Source organism: Pempheris klunzingeri, chromosome 21, assembly GCF_042242105.1.
Source record: "Pempheris klunzingeri isolate RE-2024b chromosome 21, fPemKlu1.hap1, whole genome shotgun sequence".
Lineage (NCBI taxonomy): Eukaryota > Metazoa > Chordata > Actinopteri > Acropomatiformes > Pempheridae > Pempheris > Pempheris klunzingeri.
In genome coordinates this window covers 6,596,034-6,612,517 of record NC_092032.1, presented here as the reverse complement: position 1 = coordinate 6,612,517, position 16,484 = coordinate 6,596,034, and the positions used below count along the sequence as shown (strand labels likewise).

Sequence of the window (16,484 nt, the reverse complement as noted above, 5' to 3'; positions counted from 1 at the left end):
ATTATGACTAACATTTTGCCTGTTTTGTTCCCTAATGTCATCTCACTTGTGCGTTATTCTCGATTCGCTCCCTGCCTCTGACATAGCTACAGTAGTTGCAACTGAGTATATATTAATTGATTGAGTAAAATTTGTTCAAGCACTAACACACATTCTTTTCTTTTAGCTCAGCTGCCTCCTCAGTCATCATTGCTATTCATTCACCTGCGGACTATAGCTGCTGTGTGAAGAATGTCACCTCTGTGCTTGCTTTGTAACTTGCAGATTGCCGGAGCTGCAGGAGCCTTCGGCCAGAAGGGAGAAAAAGGCGAGCCAGCTGTCATTGAACCTGTAAGGTCTAAAAAGTCAATGCTGATGTACTCAAGTGAAAAGATTATGTGAATTTAGTTCAAATTATTCCGTTGTTTTCTCTCACTTGTAACATCAATTGCAAATTATCTAAAACCATGTGAAATTAAGTCAGCTCCTGAGTTGCAATTTTACTGTTTTCCTTGTTTATAAAGCAACTGGTTAAACACTGTTTGTATTTTGAAGGGCATGCTGATTGAAGGACCCCCAGGACCCCCTGGGCCAGCTGTGAGTATATTGTTAAAAAAAGAAATGAGTCAGTGGCTTGCACCTGAGCATGATTATACACAACTGTTTAATGAGCTTGGCTGCTGGTGGTCTGCTGACATAGCTTTGTCTCTTTAGGGCCTTCCAGGTCCCTCAGGCCTACAAGGACCCCCAGGCACTGCTGGAGATCCCGGTGACAGGGTGAGTTCTCATTTATGTCCCCAAACCACCCACATTCTCTGTAAATATAATGTAGGTTACAGTGCTTATGACGGATTGGAGGGCTTTATTCCGTATGATGGCGCAGGGATGTCTCAGAGCTCTGACCACATTTTGGCCATTTTATGAAATCAGGTAAAAGAAGCATGGAAGAAGAGGAATAGAATTATACATATAGTAGTTCTCTATGTTCACAGTATGACCACATATGAACTTTTCCAAAGGTTACTTCATAGCCATGCCATGCCATGGAAGTTGGACAGGAAGTAAGAGACCAGCGAAAAGCATACACCAACCCATTGGTCAGCTGACCTGTTACACCAAGAATCAAGCCAACGAGCATCTGGAAGAGCATTGCCTTGGCACCACCTTGCCTAAATTGATTATAACTCTAGTGCTTAACTATAAGACAATCTGAAAAAATGCAGACATAAATGTATTTTTACTTCTGAAGTCAGTTTGGTTATATAGTTATATTTCCCTGCTGTATAGAACCATTTTAGTGTTTTTTTTCACCATGACCAGATAAAATGTGTCTTTGACTGGCAGGAATAAATCAGGGTGTAAAGTAGTACACAGCAGTAACCTTAACAACAACATTTATGCCTCATGGGATGTAGTGAAATTGAACTAACCATGGAGTAGATGCCAGTTTTTACAAAGCCAAGCTTTTATAAACCCTCTTGAGTACAATAATGCACTTCAGGGTTTGGAGTCAGTGGAGGAAACCTTCATTTGTTTTGTGTTGTGACATGCTTGAGCCCATTATTTTCACTATTGACTATTCTTGCTGCTCATGCATTATGGCCTACTTTTTAGCACTGTCCAAATAGAGTCAGAACCTAACAGGTGCGACATGTGAGTGAGTTTAACAGGCCAGTTATTATGGTCAAACTCTCGAAGATTAGAAAATGAGGAATGCTATTTGCCCCAGGTTTCCCTTAGTAAGAGGGATCCATATTCAACACTTTGCTCTGTAGAGTCTTTGTGTCACACAGACATGCAACACATTCACACACACACAAATAGGCGCACCAGAATTCATGGAAAAGGATGTTGGTTTTGGACTGTAGACAGCAGCGTGGTTTACAGATGGACAGGCCCAGTCTATGTGTGCTGGAGGAGGAGGAGCACATGTTAATCAAAGTAACAAACAGCACACCTCCAGCTTTTACTGCTCCATCTGTGTGTCGGCTCGTTTGTGGTGTGTGTGTTTTAATGTGAAAGAGTCCCAATCAAAACAACTCAGGGTTGGGTCATTTTTAAAGTCAACCGAGATGTAAATGTTATTACCTGAAAACAACTATATGTGCATGTGTAGAATAGACATTATTAATTCACTTATTTAGACACGATAACATACACATGACATACAAACAAGCAGCTGTGTGAATTTCAGTTTTTATTGGTCAAATCACTCCATCATCCTTTTTAATTTTAAATTTTTTTTCTTGCCCATGTTACAGGTAATCCTGTAAAGTAGATAGTTTTATTAATTTGGTGATTTCTCTTTCGTATTTTAGGGCCCTCCTGGTCGTGCTGGTCTACCTGGTGCTGATGGTTTGGCAGGGCCCCCTGGTACCATGCTGATGCTGCCAGTAAGTGCTCAGAATAACACAGCAGAAGTACATACCAGCCACCTTTTGTCATAACCAGGCTAATTTGTGGGGTATTGAACAGTGATGACAAAAAGAATGAGCAACGTTTTTAATGCCTGTGTGTGTGTGTGTGTGTGTGTGTGTGTGTGTGTCTGTTTTCAACAGTTCCGTTTTGGTGGGGATGGTGAGAAGGGTCCAGTGGTGTCGGCCCAAGAAGCCCAAGCCCAGGCCATCCTCTCACAGGCCAGAGTAAGTAGATCAGGACATTAAAGAAGCCACTGGGAAGCCAAAAGGCTCAGACAAACCCCCCCACCCCACCCCACCCCCCACACCCAGCCAACTCCCTACACACAGCTGTAGGGGGAAAGGAGGGGAAGGATGAAGGAGACAGTATTTTGGTGGGGTGGGGAGGGGAGGGGAGGCAGGAACACTGCATTTCGTTGGCCTTGCAATGCTAAAAGGAGACATGCCGAGCAACAGCATAAAAAGGCTCCTTTGAACAGATGGACAGACAGAAGAGAGTGTTAAAAATACTTTAGGGGCTCTCGGCCTGCGTGTGGGCTCGACCAACAGGTGTAGAAAATGTCTTTGTGAATATGTGGGAGAGGAGGTGGCAAGTTAGAGGAAAAGAGAAAATCTGGTATTTAGGAGTCCTGTCATGTAGTTTGGGAGCAGAATGAGCAAGTCAGAAGAAATTTCAAATTAAGAATGTCATGGAAACCCACGGCGATCACAGCTACGCACTGGATGGATTTTTCAGTATTCTCAATTTAACCTGCCACAACTGGGAAAATGAAACATAAAAGTAATTGTGAAAGCATAAAAAGTATTGTTCTTGTAAATGTAACCAATCACAATATATAATCACAATATGTAATATGATTGGTCATTCATGTACTGCCTCTTTTATAAGATGATGGACGCCTCCAAATAACAGTACAACAATGACAACATTTAATAACAGACCTGCACTTACTAGACAGTACTCATAAAACTGATCCACGATGAAAAGAAAAGAAAAAGATCACAGACTCAGTTCAGCGTATAACATGTAATATGTACAAACAAGGTGTAATGTGAACAACTGAAGCATAACGTCGGACAAAGCGATAGAAACGTTCAAAACACAGATCCATAATGTTCTATATCCACTATGTGGATTTATATCCTCACAAAGGATACACAGTTCATTTTGGGATTTTATTCTGAATGGAATTTGACCTTGTTCTTGTCCGTGTGTCTGCCCTGCAGCTGGCTATGAGGGGACCTCCAGGGCCAATGGGTTTGACGGGGCGATCGGGGCCAGTGGTGAGTCTCTCTTTTTTTTTTTTCTTTGTTTTTGTGTTTGGCTGTTTGTACGAATTTGACTCTCTACTTTTCTGGCAACATGGCGTTTCAAACACCTGTTTGTTATTCAAAGCCATCTTGTGCACATGTGATAAATCAAGTTGCCATATGCACACGACAACAATATTTTGACACTTAAAGTTACAGTTACTCAGAGCTTGACGGTGTCTGCTTTTCAGTATCGGTAGATTTATTATGCCAGGAATATCAGAAAACATCCTCTTGTAACAACTATGTTGTTAAAGTGTTTATGGGACAAATGTATTGGAAGAGAATCAGTAGAAACCAACATACATGTTTTCAAATGTTGTTGTACCAGCGCGTGGTGGCTCAGTCGCCACACTGCCTGTCTGCTAGGTGCTCCCGGCTGCCAAGAATATTTCATTCTGTTGTTCACACGCCCCCACCACCACCCCCACCCTTTCTCTTGGGCTTGTTGGTACACGATCCACTATTTATCTGCAGGAAAAGGCCCTACAACAAACACTAAGCATTAAATGCTGTTAAATCTGCTCTTCTCACGCTAAGAGCCAATGATAATTATCAGAAATGATGCGGCAATAAGTAGATACAAAGAAAAGAGTGAGTGAGATGAGGAATTTGTGATATTGTCTGTTGCACATCTCCAAAATGTTTCATTTCTTGATGTTTGAAAACCAGTTTTACAGGCATTAGTCTAGTTGTGATTCTGTAACTTCCCAAATCACCAGCTTTGAATCCATACTCGTCTGCAGACAGATTACAGTATACGCTATGCCCCAAATCTCTGCCTAGACCAACAATTAAGCGTTGCATTTTTAGACTTAAGTATATGCCAAAATGTACCCAATTGTGTTAATGTGCCTGCATGTATTTTAATGTCAGGCTGCAGATGTTTTGAGCGATCAGGATAATTTCACATACCTTTTTATGATGCTACTGATCATTGATATGCTAAAAACAAACCCAAATGAACAGCAACGTTTTTGCCCTATGCGCATAATCCATCATTACAGAAGAATAGTCGTGTTAGAGTTGTCTTTGACTGTCTTCACTTGAGTTCCCAGGTAGTTTAGCATCTGCAGTAGAAGGAATGTGTGGATCCTATTGTCTTCAGATGAGCATACAAAGAGAATGGCCATATTAAGCTAAACACCGCCATCTGCTGTTTACTTTACACTATTTTCTAACCCCACCGTCTTGTAGCGAACTGTTTGAATGAAAAGTCTTCATGTTTGATTTGTTTTCTCTCTCCTCAGGGTCTTCCTGGTTCTACCGGACTGAAAGGTGAAAGTGGATCCCATGGTCCTCAGGTGAGTAAGAAGTGATGATGTGAATAATGTGTATGACTGTCCCTCAGCGCTGACTGAAGGCCACATCACAGGTCATGAGTCCTATTGGTCACCAAGTGGTCCTCATGTGTCCGTACAGGGTCCCCGTGGAGTCCAAGGGCCTTCAGGACAATCTGGCAAATCTGGCAAGAGGGTGAGTGAACTCATTGACCTGGTCCGGTCTCACTCTGCCGTGTGTGTGCTCACATGCCTTTGTATTTGTTGTTGTGTGGTTGTTTGTACTTGTGGTCTCTTCTCAAATGCTGAGAGGCTTATTCCCAGTCCAACAAACAATTGCTTCATATGTGCTTAAATGCCTGCACTGCCTGGAATCCTCGGATCATTGGTCGGCCAGTTAATCTGTCTGAAAATGCCAAAATGAGAACTGGCCGTGGATGTGGGGCACAATTAGTGTCACGGTGCAATTACTTTGCCGGGCCAAACCTTTTGACCTAATTGGTTACTAATAAACATAAACCAGTCATAGGCAAATTAGTAATACAAGCTTGATTCACAGGTCAATTGTGAGCCATTAGCTGATTTTGATATCAGAAAGTGTGATAAAGAATTGCTTATGTGAGTGTTAATATGTAAATTACTCATTTACTTCTCTTGGATCCCCCTCTCTTTTACTTCAGACAGTTGAAAAAAAAAACAATAACGGAGCCAAACGGAGGAGGCAAAGTGTTGTATAAAGATGACTGCATCAGAACAGTGTTGTGATATTTTTTCCAGTAGCTCTTCTCTACTGTTGTAAACAGCTTTTTAGACGATCGTCAGTCCCCCGTAGTTCCATCTAGATTGCCTAATTGTTTTTCTTTGTCTTGTCTTTGTATATCGTTGTTTGATATTTTGTCAACCAGTCACTTGTGTTTCAGCATTATTTTTACTCTCCCTCTTGGTCTTTCAGTATCGACTGCTTCAAGCTGCATAATCAGCTGATTAAAAAATGTTAAAAGATATTTTGTTTTTCTTTTACCCGGCAAGACTTTGCAAAATCCGACAAGACACCTGAAGAGTAGCTGTTGCTCTGGTGACAGCTAATAGAGATGCAAATACATGAACAAACAAATAAACTTGCAGGCAGGGAAGACAGCTGCTGCATTAAACTGTCACTATTTGACAACGGAGTCCAAAATAAAGGGCACTGAATGCAGCAGATCTCTAGAGCTTTACAGTAATATACAAAACATGGAGAAAAGTCCTAATTATTAGTGATTACTACTATATATAAGTTATCTATATGTGTAATTGTTTTTCTGCTGTTGTTCCTAAGGGCCGCGCTGGAGCCGATGGGGCCCGAGGAATGCCTGGAGAGCCAGGCTCCAAGGTATCGCATGCCACCACACGACCTTCCATGTTTATAGGTCTAACTAGCAAATGAGAAATGAGCATATTGTTTCTCTGTGAGCATACTGTAGCCCATGCGGTCTGGTGACACCCTCTGCTGTGTGTTTGCACAGGGTGACAGAGGCTTTGATGGACTCCCTGGACTGCCTGGTGAGAAAGGACACAGGGTGAGTGCAGTACGGCCGCCGGCACGAGTTCAGTTTGTCAAAATCATGCGTCAAAATATATCATTTTTGATGTTCTCAAAAACAGCTCATTAGTTCATTTTTGTTGCAGATTTTACTGTGAGCTTCGTCCGTTGAGAGCAATAACGAATCAGACTTTGAAGGAATCCTCAGAAACAACAGAGCATTGTTTTGCCTGAGAAACGGCTCCTGTAGATGTTTTGAAGCTTACGAACAAAATGCAGTTTTCTTCATGTGACAAGTCACAAAACTGGCATTAAAACAAAATCCCTTAGTTATTGGGGATTTGTCTTCTTAGATTACTATGATTTACTGAAAGGTCTAGTGTCTTTTAGATGGCAAAAGTTTTAAATCTAATGAAATATATTTGGCTGCAGTCACCGGACAAGTTTGGAATTTCAATATCTGTGTAAGATCACGTTGAGTAACATGTTTAAATTTCAGTGTGATGAGTGAATAGCTGTAATGCCATGAGGGGAACGGTTGAAGTTGTAATTTGTTTCATTTCACTGATGTAACTGTGTTAATATGACTGAAATGGAAACGTGCTGTTAGTGTTGCATGAGGCCAGGTAGCCATATTTGGTGTATTCAGGGTTTGTAGAGTGAACCACGACTCATAAATCAGATATAGAATGGGAATCTGTGATATCTTTTCAAGAAGGTGTCAAAAAGGTTTTAAATATAATACTTTTCAAAATAAGAGCAACATATAAGGCAAAATGATACAGAATCTGTCCAGGATGAAAATAGATTTCTAGAAAATCTTTAAGTATCAAATAACAAACCTAAAGTTGAAACTTTAAGATCTAGTTAGTTCAGAAAATTATAAATGACCTCACATCTGTCTGTCTGTCTGTCTACCTGTCTGTCTCTCCCCTCCTCCCCTCTCTCTTGTTTTCTTTCTCTCTCTGTCTCAGGGTGAGCTCGGGCCAATGGGACCCCCAGGTTCCCCTGGAGAGGACGGACAGAGAGTAAGTGCTTCCTCTTTCAAGTAACACCCTTAATAACTTTTAAGAATATTGCGCTCAATTGAGGTGAAGCACCGACATATTCAGTTCCATCAGCTGTGGCCCACCAGCTGTGCCCTCAGGCAGCAGCAGCTGGGTGGAGACTATGAACTGTGGAGGAGGAGGTTTTGTGTTTAACCTTTCCTCCCCCTTAAACTACCTACCCTACGCCATTCCCCCACCTCCACCCCCAGGCGGTTGCTACATTCAACAGTCTTTGGCTAGGTTGAGAGTAAGCCCAGGCTGAAACAGGCTTTTGAAAGTTTATAGGTGGTGACAGATCGGGTTAGATGTTTCGATACAAAACGGCAGCGTTTGTTTCAGATTTTATTTGTTGAAATTAGAGAGCATGAAACAGTGAACGTTGAAGACCAGCACAATAAACTTTTGTCTCTCTCTCTTCCCTCAGGGCGAGGATGGAGAGATCGGGCCCAGAGGATTAGCTGGCGAGAGCGTAAGGCTTATCTGCTGTTGGTTTTGTTTCATCAGCCTACCCCAAACATATGGGATCCCAACATGTCGCAACAAGATCCTCTATAAGCTTGTTTTCAAGTGGTCTGTGATGTGTGATCTCTCTTTGACAGAAAGGATCCACCAGAGATCTGCTGGTGCCCAAATGAAAATAGTCACTGTATTGAGCTTAGAATAAAAGTCACTGCTTCTCGTTCCTCCTAGGGTCCTAGAGGTTTGCTGGGACCTCGTGGTCCTCCAGGACCCCCTGGATCTCCTGTACGTACCATCACTGTCACCATCCTTTCCTCTGATATCGCTTCATGCAATAGACACGATGTGCACTTACATCTTCTCCGACTTCTCTTAGGGTGTTGCTGGAGTTGACGGGCCTCCAGGTCCCAAAGGAAACATGGTATGAATACAGCTGTCTTTCAGTAAAGCGACTAAATGTTGAAGTGTCACTTCCTAAGTCTCAGGAGTGTCCTCAGCTGTGCGTGGCTGTTTCCGTAAGTTTGTCTAGGTGAGGCTGTTAAAAACCCCTCTGGGATGCACAGCTGGGAGGACAAAGGTCATCCTTATGCCTCAGAGGACCTGAGAGGGAGAGTAGTCTCTTAACAAGCAGCGTAAATGGTGCTGTTGCCTTTTTTCAAGATAAGTACCGCATAAGTTTAGAACAGCTGCAGAATAAAAAGCTGATTTAAGGTCCTAAAAGCACCCCCAATCTTTAAATTGCATTACAGTATGCTCATTTTATATTCTGTTGCATTACAGTTCGGTATCAGAAAACACCACCGAGCACCTTTTTACATTATGTATAAAAAATCCTTCTTACATATTATTTCTAATCCAAGTCATCGAATCATCTTTCTTCTACAAATTTTGAGTCCAGTTGGCACTGGAGCCATCTAAAATACAACCATAGCCCAGGGGATGTACGCTGTTGATAGGCAGAAGGTTGGACGGAACCCACCTGATTGCTGGCACTGACACTGATGTGTGTCCCTCAGTGTTTAGGGCAGAGTGTTTCCTGTCTAGTTTTGACAGCCTCTTTTTTTTTTTTTTTTTTTTTTTTCCAGGGACCACAAGGAGAACCAGGCCCACCCGGGCAGCAGGGAATCCCCGGAACACAGGTGAACCAATCAATCATACACCCATGACACCAGTGACAAAAGCAGAGTGCAGTGTACATTCACAAGTGTGAGTGGCCACAGACACTTTGCTGTAGTCTTCGCTGCTGTGTGCATCTCCCACCTCACAGTCCACACGCTCAGGAGAGCAGATTTACTTTGGATTCCCTTTTGACAGCTTGGGAGCTCAGAAATGCATTAAATAGATGAATTAAATACACAGTTGAGCAGCTTCAATCCGACAGCATGATGTGATGCTGTTTGTCTTTCCAGGTGTAAAAAGACAATGTTGTGCTCAGTTAAATTTTGAGGCACCAAACCAGAAGTTGATCTGTCAAAACAGATGATCATCTTCATTTAGGCTTTTTGAATTTGCCCCACCTCTTTTCTGCCCACCATATTTTTCTCAGAATTTTTTCAGGGGGTTCTCTTAGGAAGGGGAATGTTTCAGGGTTGATCCATTTGAAAGCATCTTATTTTTGTTGGTGGAATTCCTGCAAAGTTGCCACACCTGTTGGAGCAAGTTTCACTGCCTCAAATTACCTTGCAACAAACACACACACACACACACACACACACACACACGCTCACACATATACACAAACACATTGGCACATGTCAGGTAACCAAATAGAAACGCATATATGGGAACACATGCACAAATATTTAAGTGTGTGCAGTCCCACAAGCATGCTGGATGCTAATATGCCTACTGCCCCCCCCCTTCAGTACACACACACACACACACACACACACACAAGCTGGATAAACTGAAGAGTTTGTTGGAGCTGTAAATAGTTGAGCTACTGAAGGAATGTTAAGCTTGTGTGTGTGCGCGTGTGTGTGTGTGTGTGTGTGTGTTTGAGCATGCTTGTTGTTGCTATAGCAACAGACTCTCATTTCTATCTTTGTGTTTCTGTCTCCTAGGGTCTTCCTGGTCCTCAAGGCCCCATCGGTCCACCTGGTGAAAAAGTACGTAACCTTTTTTTGTTGTTCTTCTGTGAAAATGTGTTTTAAAATAGATGCACAATTAAGTTCAGATAAAATATAAACCTAAGTCATTGTTTTCAGTTTAAGGAAGCAAGGTCAACTGCAAATGAAAAAATTACTGATTAGCTAAAGATGATCAGTAACAAAATTATACAGCAGCTAACTACTAGTATGAAAATCAGGTTTAGGATGGAAACATGTTTGATATAATGTAACTTTTCAATCAACCTTATTTTTGCCTTTTCTCATTTGGTACTGTAGGTCCCCAAAAAGTCTAAACAGTTTTTTTTCCCACTATTTAATGACATATTTCTTCACTACATGTCCCATGATACAAACCAGGGTTTGTAAGTCAAATCAATTTTATTCAAAAAACCCCAAATCACTAATGAATTATTCTACCAAACACAGCCGGCCGTTGTGTCTTTCAACACTGAGTTTCCTGCCTTGTAGCTCAAACTGCGCAGAAAGAAATTGAAATAGTCTCGTTTAATAAAAGAAAAACTGCTCTCTTAAATCCAACCCCAGGTAACAAAGTAAAGGTCATAAAATGTCCCACGTTCAGCGGTTTGGAACCTGCAGATACTCTGAATGCGCTCTGTAGCCGAGGTAATAGAGAATTCTGAAACTAGTTTTTAACCTCTAACCTTGGACCGTGTTTGTCTTTTTCTTGTCTTCGCACAGGGACCTGGAGGAAGGTCGGGGTTGCCTGGATTACCTGGAGCTGACGGGCCTCCTGTGCGTGCTCTTATCACCTACATACGTACATACAGTATATCAATATAACACACGTAAACAGAAATATGACACGAGTTTACCCCTGAACCTTAGATACCAGTGTTTCTGAAAACATTTTTTCATTGAAGACATATGCACTAAAGCATGCATTAATGACATATCACATGCTGTATGACCCTCAGCCGTACAGAATATGGTATGAAACCAGTTTACATTCTGGCCACAAGGTCTTTTCTCAGAACACGTGTGTGCAATCCATGATTCCTGACACGGATCTGACCTGTTTATGAACCTCTTATACGACATGATGACCTGTGATATCCTCATTAAACTGTTACACTGCAAGGAATGCAGGTCAGGTCATACATGACATTTTAAATAGCTGCATTTTCAGTCCGTGTAAGTTATCACTAGCCATTATAAAGGGAATAGCCATGTTTATACATAGAAATTACATAATTTATAATGATTTAGAGCTTTAATATCATCCACGATGCCACAATATAACTAAATATCACCAGAACTTGACTTGCATCACTACCAGCATGCATTGCACTCTGCAAGAAAAGTTTGCACAGGCTGGATACTGTGTATTTGTGAGTGTACGACACAACACCAAGCCTTTTTGTGAAATACTGCGCATCCGTGGCTCAGAAATCTCTTGAGACATTTTTCATCAGCACAAATATGATAATACGCCTTTGAGTTTAGTTATTGTAGCCCTGTAGTCGTCCATGTCATTCCTCCCTCTCTGGCCTTGCTAGGAGAAGTGTGTAAGTTCAAGAGGCAGGCAGCCCTTAATTGCCCTCAGGCCCCAGAGCCTGGTGATTTACAGCCTTCTGCCTCAGCCTCACACCTCAAATTGGAAGGGCCAGGTGTTCCCAGCTAAAGGCTGCCATACTGTGTGTGTATGGGCGTGTATTGAGACGTTTGTAGGGTCATGTCTGCCCCATCACCACCAGTGGCCACAACACCCGTGGCTATTAGTCTGCTGAGAAAGTTCTTCTTTTTTTTTTTTTTTTACTTTTTTTTGCTTTACTGAAAAGCCACTACAGAGCAGACAGTGACGCAAACAGTGAAACAGCCCTTTTCTCATATTCACAGATTTGAACATGTACCGTTTTGCCGTACAATATTTACAGCGCACACACACACCTTTTCACCACACAGATCGTGGTGGGAATGCCAGTTCTCGTACACACTCGTTGTTTGTAAAAAACATGTCAACATCATAAACTGTTGCATCAACAACATTGTCACAGCCACTTTTGTGACTTCCTATTTTACAGGGTCATCCTGGTAAGGAGGGTCCACCTGGAGAGAAAGGAGCCCAGGTAGGTGTATTTAACAATGTCTCAGTGCCAGAGGGAAAATGTTAACATGAAATAAATAAATGATAACTCAGTTTAAATGCACTTCAAAGATTAGCCTTGGGCATGGAGGCAGAAAAGGACAACAGGATGACTTTAGGTGTCTGTCTGCCTTAATGAATCAAAGTACTTTTATCATTTATTTATAAATGCTCACATTACATAACACATTCAGTCTCATTATTCAGAAGCATTACCATGTTTCTCTTACTTTCACTTAACCTACTGGGGGGTAAACTCGACTATGTAGCTTGACAACAACGCTGTGGTAAGTTGTTGCAATGAATAACGGAACTTTAAATTTTGTCAGCTGAAAAAATATGTTTACGGGTCTGTTATCTGGTATTTTCGTACGCATTGGGATCAAGAAACAAGCTTCTGTCACGTAATATTTAATAGTGCTGTTACATTTCTGAGCATTTTCTTTATGTGTGTGGATAAAATATTTACCAAATGGGATCGAAGGCTTTGTAGTGGAGAGCGCAGCTGATTTGAGACAAAGTATTTTCATTAGTTTATGTTTCTGAAAATATAATTAGGGACTTCTGAACTGAAAAAAACAACACATCATTCTGCATTCATGAGCTAATGGAGACGTGTAGCGGCACATTCATCTGTGAACACCTCCACCTTCCATCTCATCTTCCACTGTATCCATCACTGTAAAGCGTTTACTGTAGTAACCATTCACTATTTCCTTCTCTGCAGGGTCCATCAGGTCCACAGGGTCCTATCGGTTATCCCGGCCCACGTGGTGTCAAGGTACCATTTCAGTTAATTGTGAACATTTGATTGACTGATCGCATTTATTCCTCACCTATTAAGATCATCCTCCCTTTTATTCAAGCGTGTATACTCGTATTGGCTTGTATTCTCTTGTGTTTGCAATACTTAAGTAATCTCTCTCCCGTCCAAAGGGTGCTGATGGTGTCCGTGGTCTCAAGGGGTCAAAGGGAGAGAAGGTATAAACTTCTTAAAAAGCTCAATTGTTTCCACATGATTTCTCAGTTTAGCACTCAGGTTGTTTGCCGCTGAAGTTAGAGAAAGATTAAAGTAAATATTCTGGTCCATGACGACACTGGAGACAATTTATTTCAAATGCTTTATTAATGCAGCAGATTTTTTTTTTTTTTTTCGGATTTGTGAAATGTTTTTTTCTCAACCTAAAATATTTCATTATAAAAAGATATTTATATTTTGTTATGAGTGCTGTTAAACTGATTTAACAGACTAAAATCAGGCTGAATTCTACGGGTTTCTTTCTGTCAAAGACAAACTGACATGATGTCACAGTCCAAACTTTACTTTGTGATAAAGGTGAAGACGACAAAGTTGGGATCAGCCTGATAATATATTCACGTCACAGATATTCTGTCTGTATCTGAGGCTGCTCACCTGCCCTCCCAACTTTGTTTTGGCTCTTTTGAGCCTGAGTGGACGGCTGCTGCAGTCTGACAGTACCATGCAGAGGTCAGTCAATAGCCATCTTCAGTGGGGACGGACTTTGTCTGAGTGACCCTCAATCAGTTGTTGAATGTAAAGCCGTCGTGTTCAAGGCTTTTGGTTTCAAAGAGCACTGCAATCCATCTCAAACACTTTTGAAGTGTTCAACTGTCTGTGTCGCCATGTAGAATTTAAAACGAAGCTGCTTTTTAATATGCATGACATTTATTTAAGATCGATACAGTTATGCTGCTGTAGGAAATCTATTATCTGACTGAGAGGTGTTGTTCGCTCTACAATGACAGCTATTCATATCACTTTTTTTATTGAATTATTTATAGCAAGAGATTCAAAAGCCAAACCTTGAGGAGAAAGGGTTTGTTATGAATAAAGGATGCGCTTTACCTCAGGTGTGTGTGTGTGTGTGCGTGCGTGCGTGTGTGTGGTCTTTCGTGATGCGAATTGTTGGCAACAGACATGCTCAGTGCTGCATAATGCATCAGATAGAAGTTGAAAACATGGACAGGTGACAGACTGGAGAGAGTGTCAAAGAAAAGAGAGCGAATAGTGTCCTTCAGCACCCATTTGATGATGTTGATCTGAGGCTAGCAATTTTGGTTCTTAAAATTCAGAAAATCCACATCTTGGTTTCATTGCAAATCTGCTTTTGGTGTATTTTGAAAACTGCTAAACAAAATTGTTATACTTGAGCTAAAAGTTTTCAAACAGTTTACAAATCTGAAATCAGTTGGTGTCGGTGAAAGTGGAGCGTTATGTAAATGCAGCACAGCTCGCCTGGAGTTCCTCGCATGTGCTGTTGCGCTGTGCAGCCAGCAGATGGCAGCACCAATCCTGTGAGCCGCAGACTGATGAACATGAGCAGCCGAATATTTAACAGATGTTCAATAAATGCAAAATGTCAGGAGACTTAAAAGAAACCCCAGAGAAATGATGAAATAGTTTCACAGTCGGAAATGAAAAATGCCTTGAACAACAAAATAATGGAATAAATATAATGAAAGAACTAAACAATTCCTGGCAATTACAATAGCTTAAGCATTTTGTGTCTCATTCTAGGGTGAGGATGGTTTCCCAGGTTTCAAGGGAGACATGGGAATCAAAGGAGACCGGGTGAGGAGCATTTCTGAAAGAACACCTGTCATATAAATACTTTCCTACACGTCTCGTCTGATCTTTATGTACATGGAGGCAACTACTGCACAACATCGTGATATCTGTCTATATATGGGTGTGTTTTAGGGAGAGATTGGCATGCTCGGGTCCCGTGGAGACGATGGTCCTGAGGGTCCCAAAGGCCGAGCTGGCCCCAATGGAGAGTCGGGTCCCATTGGTCCTGCAGGAGAAAAGGTACGAGGGCTGACGGATGTTTGTTTGTACAAGAATCATATCTAGCCATGTTTTCATCTCAGTCACTGTTTTTCCGACCTCGCTGTGTGTTAAACCACTCGTGCTGTTGATGTTTCTTAGGGTAAACTCGGTGTTCCAGGATTGCCAGGTTATCCAGGAAGACAGGGTCCCAAGGTAAAGGAACGACACTCTCACTGCAGCTGTGGATGTTTGTTTTTTTTTTGTCACTGAATCTGCACTTGTCTGATCTGTTATCACAACTGTTGTGAGCATCTGAGCACACTGACATAACTCAAGAGACAAAAACGTCCGCGGTGGACGGTGGAGGGATGATTTCATGTATTTACCATATGAATAAGAATGATTAGAACACTCAGCTGGTGAAAGCTGAAGCATTTTGGCAGAACCAGTACGGCGTGACAGTCAAAGCAAAGTGTTACCTGCTAGAGGAGGGCTAGTGCCGAGCATTTTTACTTGTTTTACACCCTGCATTCACACAGAAAGAGTGCTAGTTCTGGGAATGACTCATGCCTAATATTATTTTTAAAGGCTGCACCAAGAATTCTGGTACAAGACACCATTTACAGACAACCATATGCAGCCATATTACAAAATGGAAAGGATAAACAACAGCCGAAGGAGAATTTCACATCCTGGCCACCCAAAAATCTTTTTAATCTAATTAAATCATAAATCATGCATTGAACTGTGTTAAAGTCATTAGTTATTACTTAAAAACCCTTTATTAAGGATATCTTATTTGAACATCAGTCACTGTCAAAAAATGTTCACACGATAATGATGGCGCAATTGTTGTAAACAAATAGAATCCAACCATTTTTTCTTGTGTTTCTTAAAATTAAGATCCAAACAGTATCTCTATCTGCCCTTTCCCGTCCCTCAAACTCCATAAACTTTATGATTGTGCTGGAAGAACAGGGCTGTTGGATGTGGTTTAGAGGCTTTATTGATTTTGAAAGACATGCATCAGCTCCCTTTTGGTTTCTTTTCAAATGTGGCAAAAGTCACTCTATGAAATTGATAAGCATAATTTACTAGAAAATAAAATGAGCTGTATGACATGGACGCTATTACATGCGCAGTACTTATTTTCTACAGAATACACCAGAATGGATGTAGAATATACCACTCTACATGTGTCTGATCATCCTGTGGATCTCTCTAAGTGTCTGATGAACTGAGCTGATGAGAGGTGCCGTCAGCTTGGCTTCTGATAAATACAGGATGAGCCCTCATTATCACGCATGTCCTGACCCTCCCAGCCTCTCCCTTGGTTCTCTCATCCACCCCCCCAATGATCTCTTCCTCTCCTGTTGACAGGGCTCGAGCGGTTTCCCCGGCTTCCCTGGAGCCAACGGCGAAAAAGGAGCCAGGGTAAGGAAACACACACACACACACACA

General features: G+C 41.6%; 1 protein-coding gene across 1 annotated transcript in view; it reads left to right on the top strand.

Moving 5' to 3' along the window:
- The window catches only part of col11a1a (collagen, type XI, alpha 1a), a 77,217-nt gene that overhangs the window by 23,572 nt on the left and 37,161 nt on the right, over positions 1–16,484 (top strand). The window contains exons 9-32 of the mRNA XM_070852861.1: positions 265–330; positions 535–576; positions 694–756; positions 2,298–2,372; positions 2,538–2,621; positions 3,624–3,680; positions 4,958–5,011; positions 5,130–5,183; positions 6,306–6,359; positions 6,493–6,546; positions 7,484–7,537; positions 7,983–8,027; positions 8,249–8,302; positions 8,394–8,438; positions 9,103–9,156; positions 10,081–10,125; positions 10,828–10,881; positions 12,171–12,215; positions 12,960–13,013; positions 13,169–13,213; positions 14,772–14,825; positions 14,955–15,062; positions 15,183–15,236; positions 16,404–16,457. Of these exons, the coding sequence (XP_070708962.1) occupies positions 265–330; positions 535–576; positions 694–756; positions 2,298–2,372; positions 2,538–2,621; positions 3,624–3,680; positions 4,958–5,011; positions 5,130–5,183; positions 6,306–6,359; positions 6,493–6,546; positions 7,484–7,537; positions 7,983–8,027; positions 8,249–8,302; positions 8,394–8,438; positions 9,103–9,156; positions 10,081–10,125; positions 10,828–10,881; positions 12,171–12,215; positions 12,960–13,013; positions 13,169–13,213; positions 14,772–14,825; positions 14,955–15,062; positions 15,183–15,236; positions 16,404–16,457 (1,368 nt within the window). The remainder of the gene's footprint in view (positions 1–264; positions 331–534; positions 577–693; positions 757–2,297; positions 2,373–2,537; positions 2,622–3,623; positions 3,681–4,957; positions 5,012–5,129; positions 5,184–6,305; positions 6,360–6,492; positions 6,547–7,483; positions 7,538–7,982; positions 8,028–8,248; positions 8,303–8,393; positions 8,439–9,102; positions 9,157–10,080; positions 10,126–10,827; positions 10,882–12,170; positions 12,216–12,959; positions 13,014–13,168; positions 13,214–14,771; positions 14,826–14,954; positions 15,063–15,182; positions 15,237–16,403; positions 16,458–16,484) is intronic.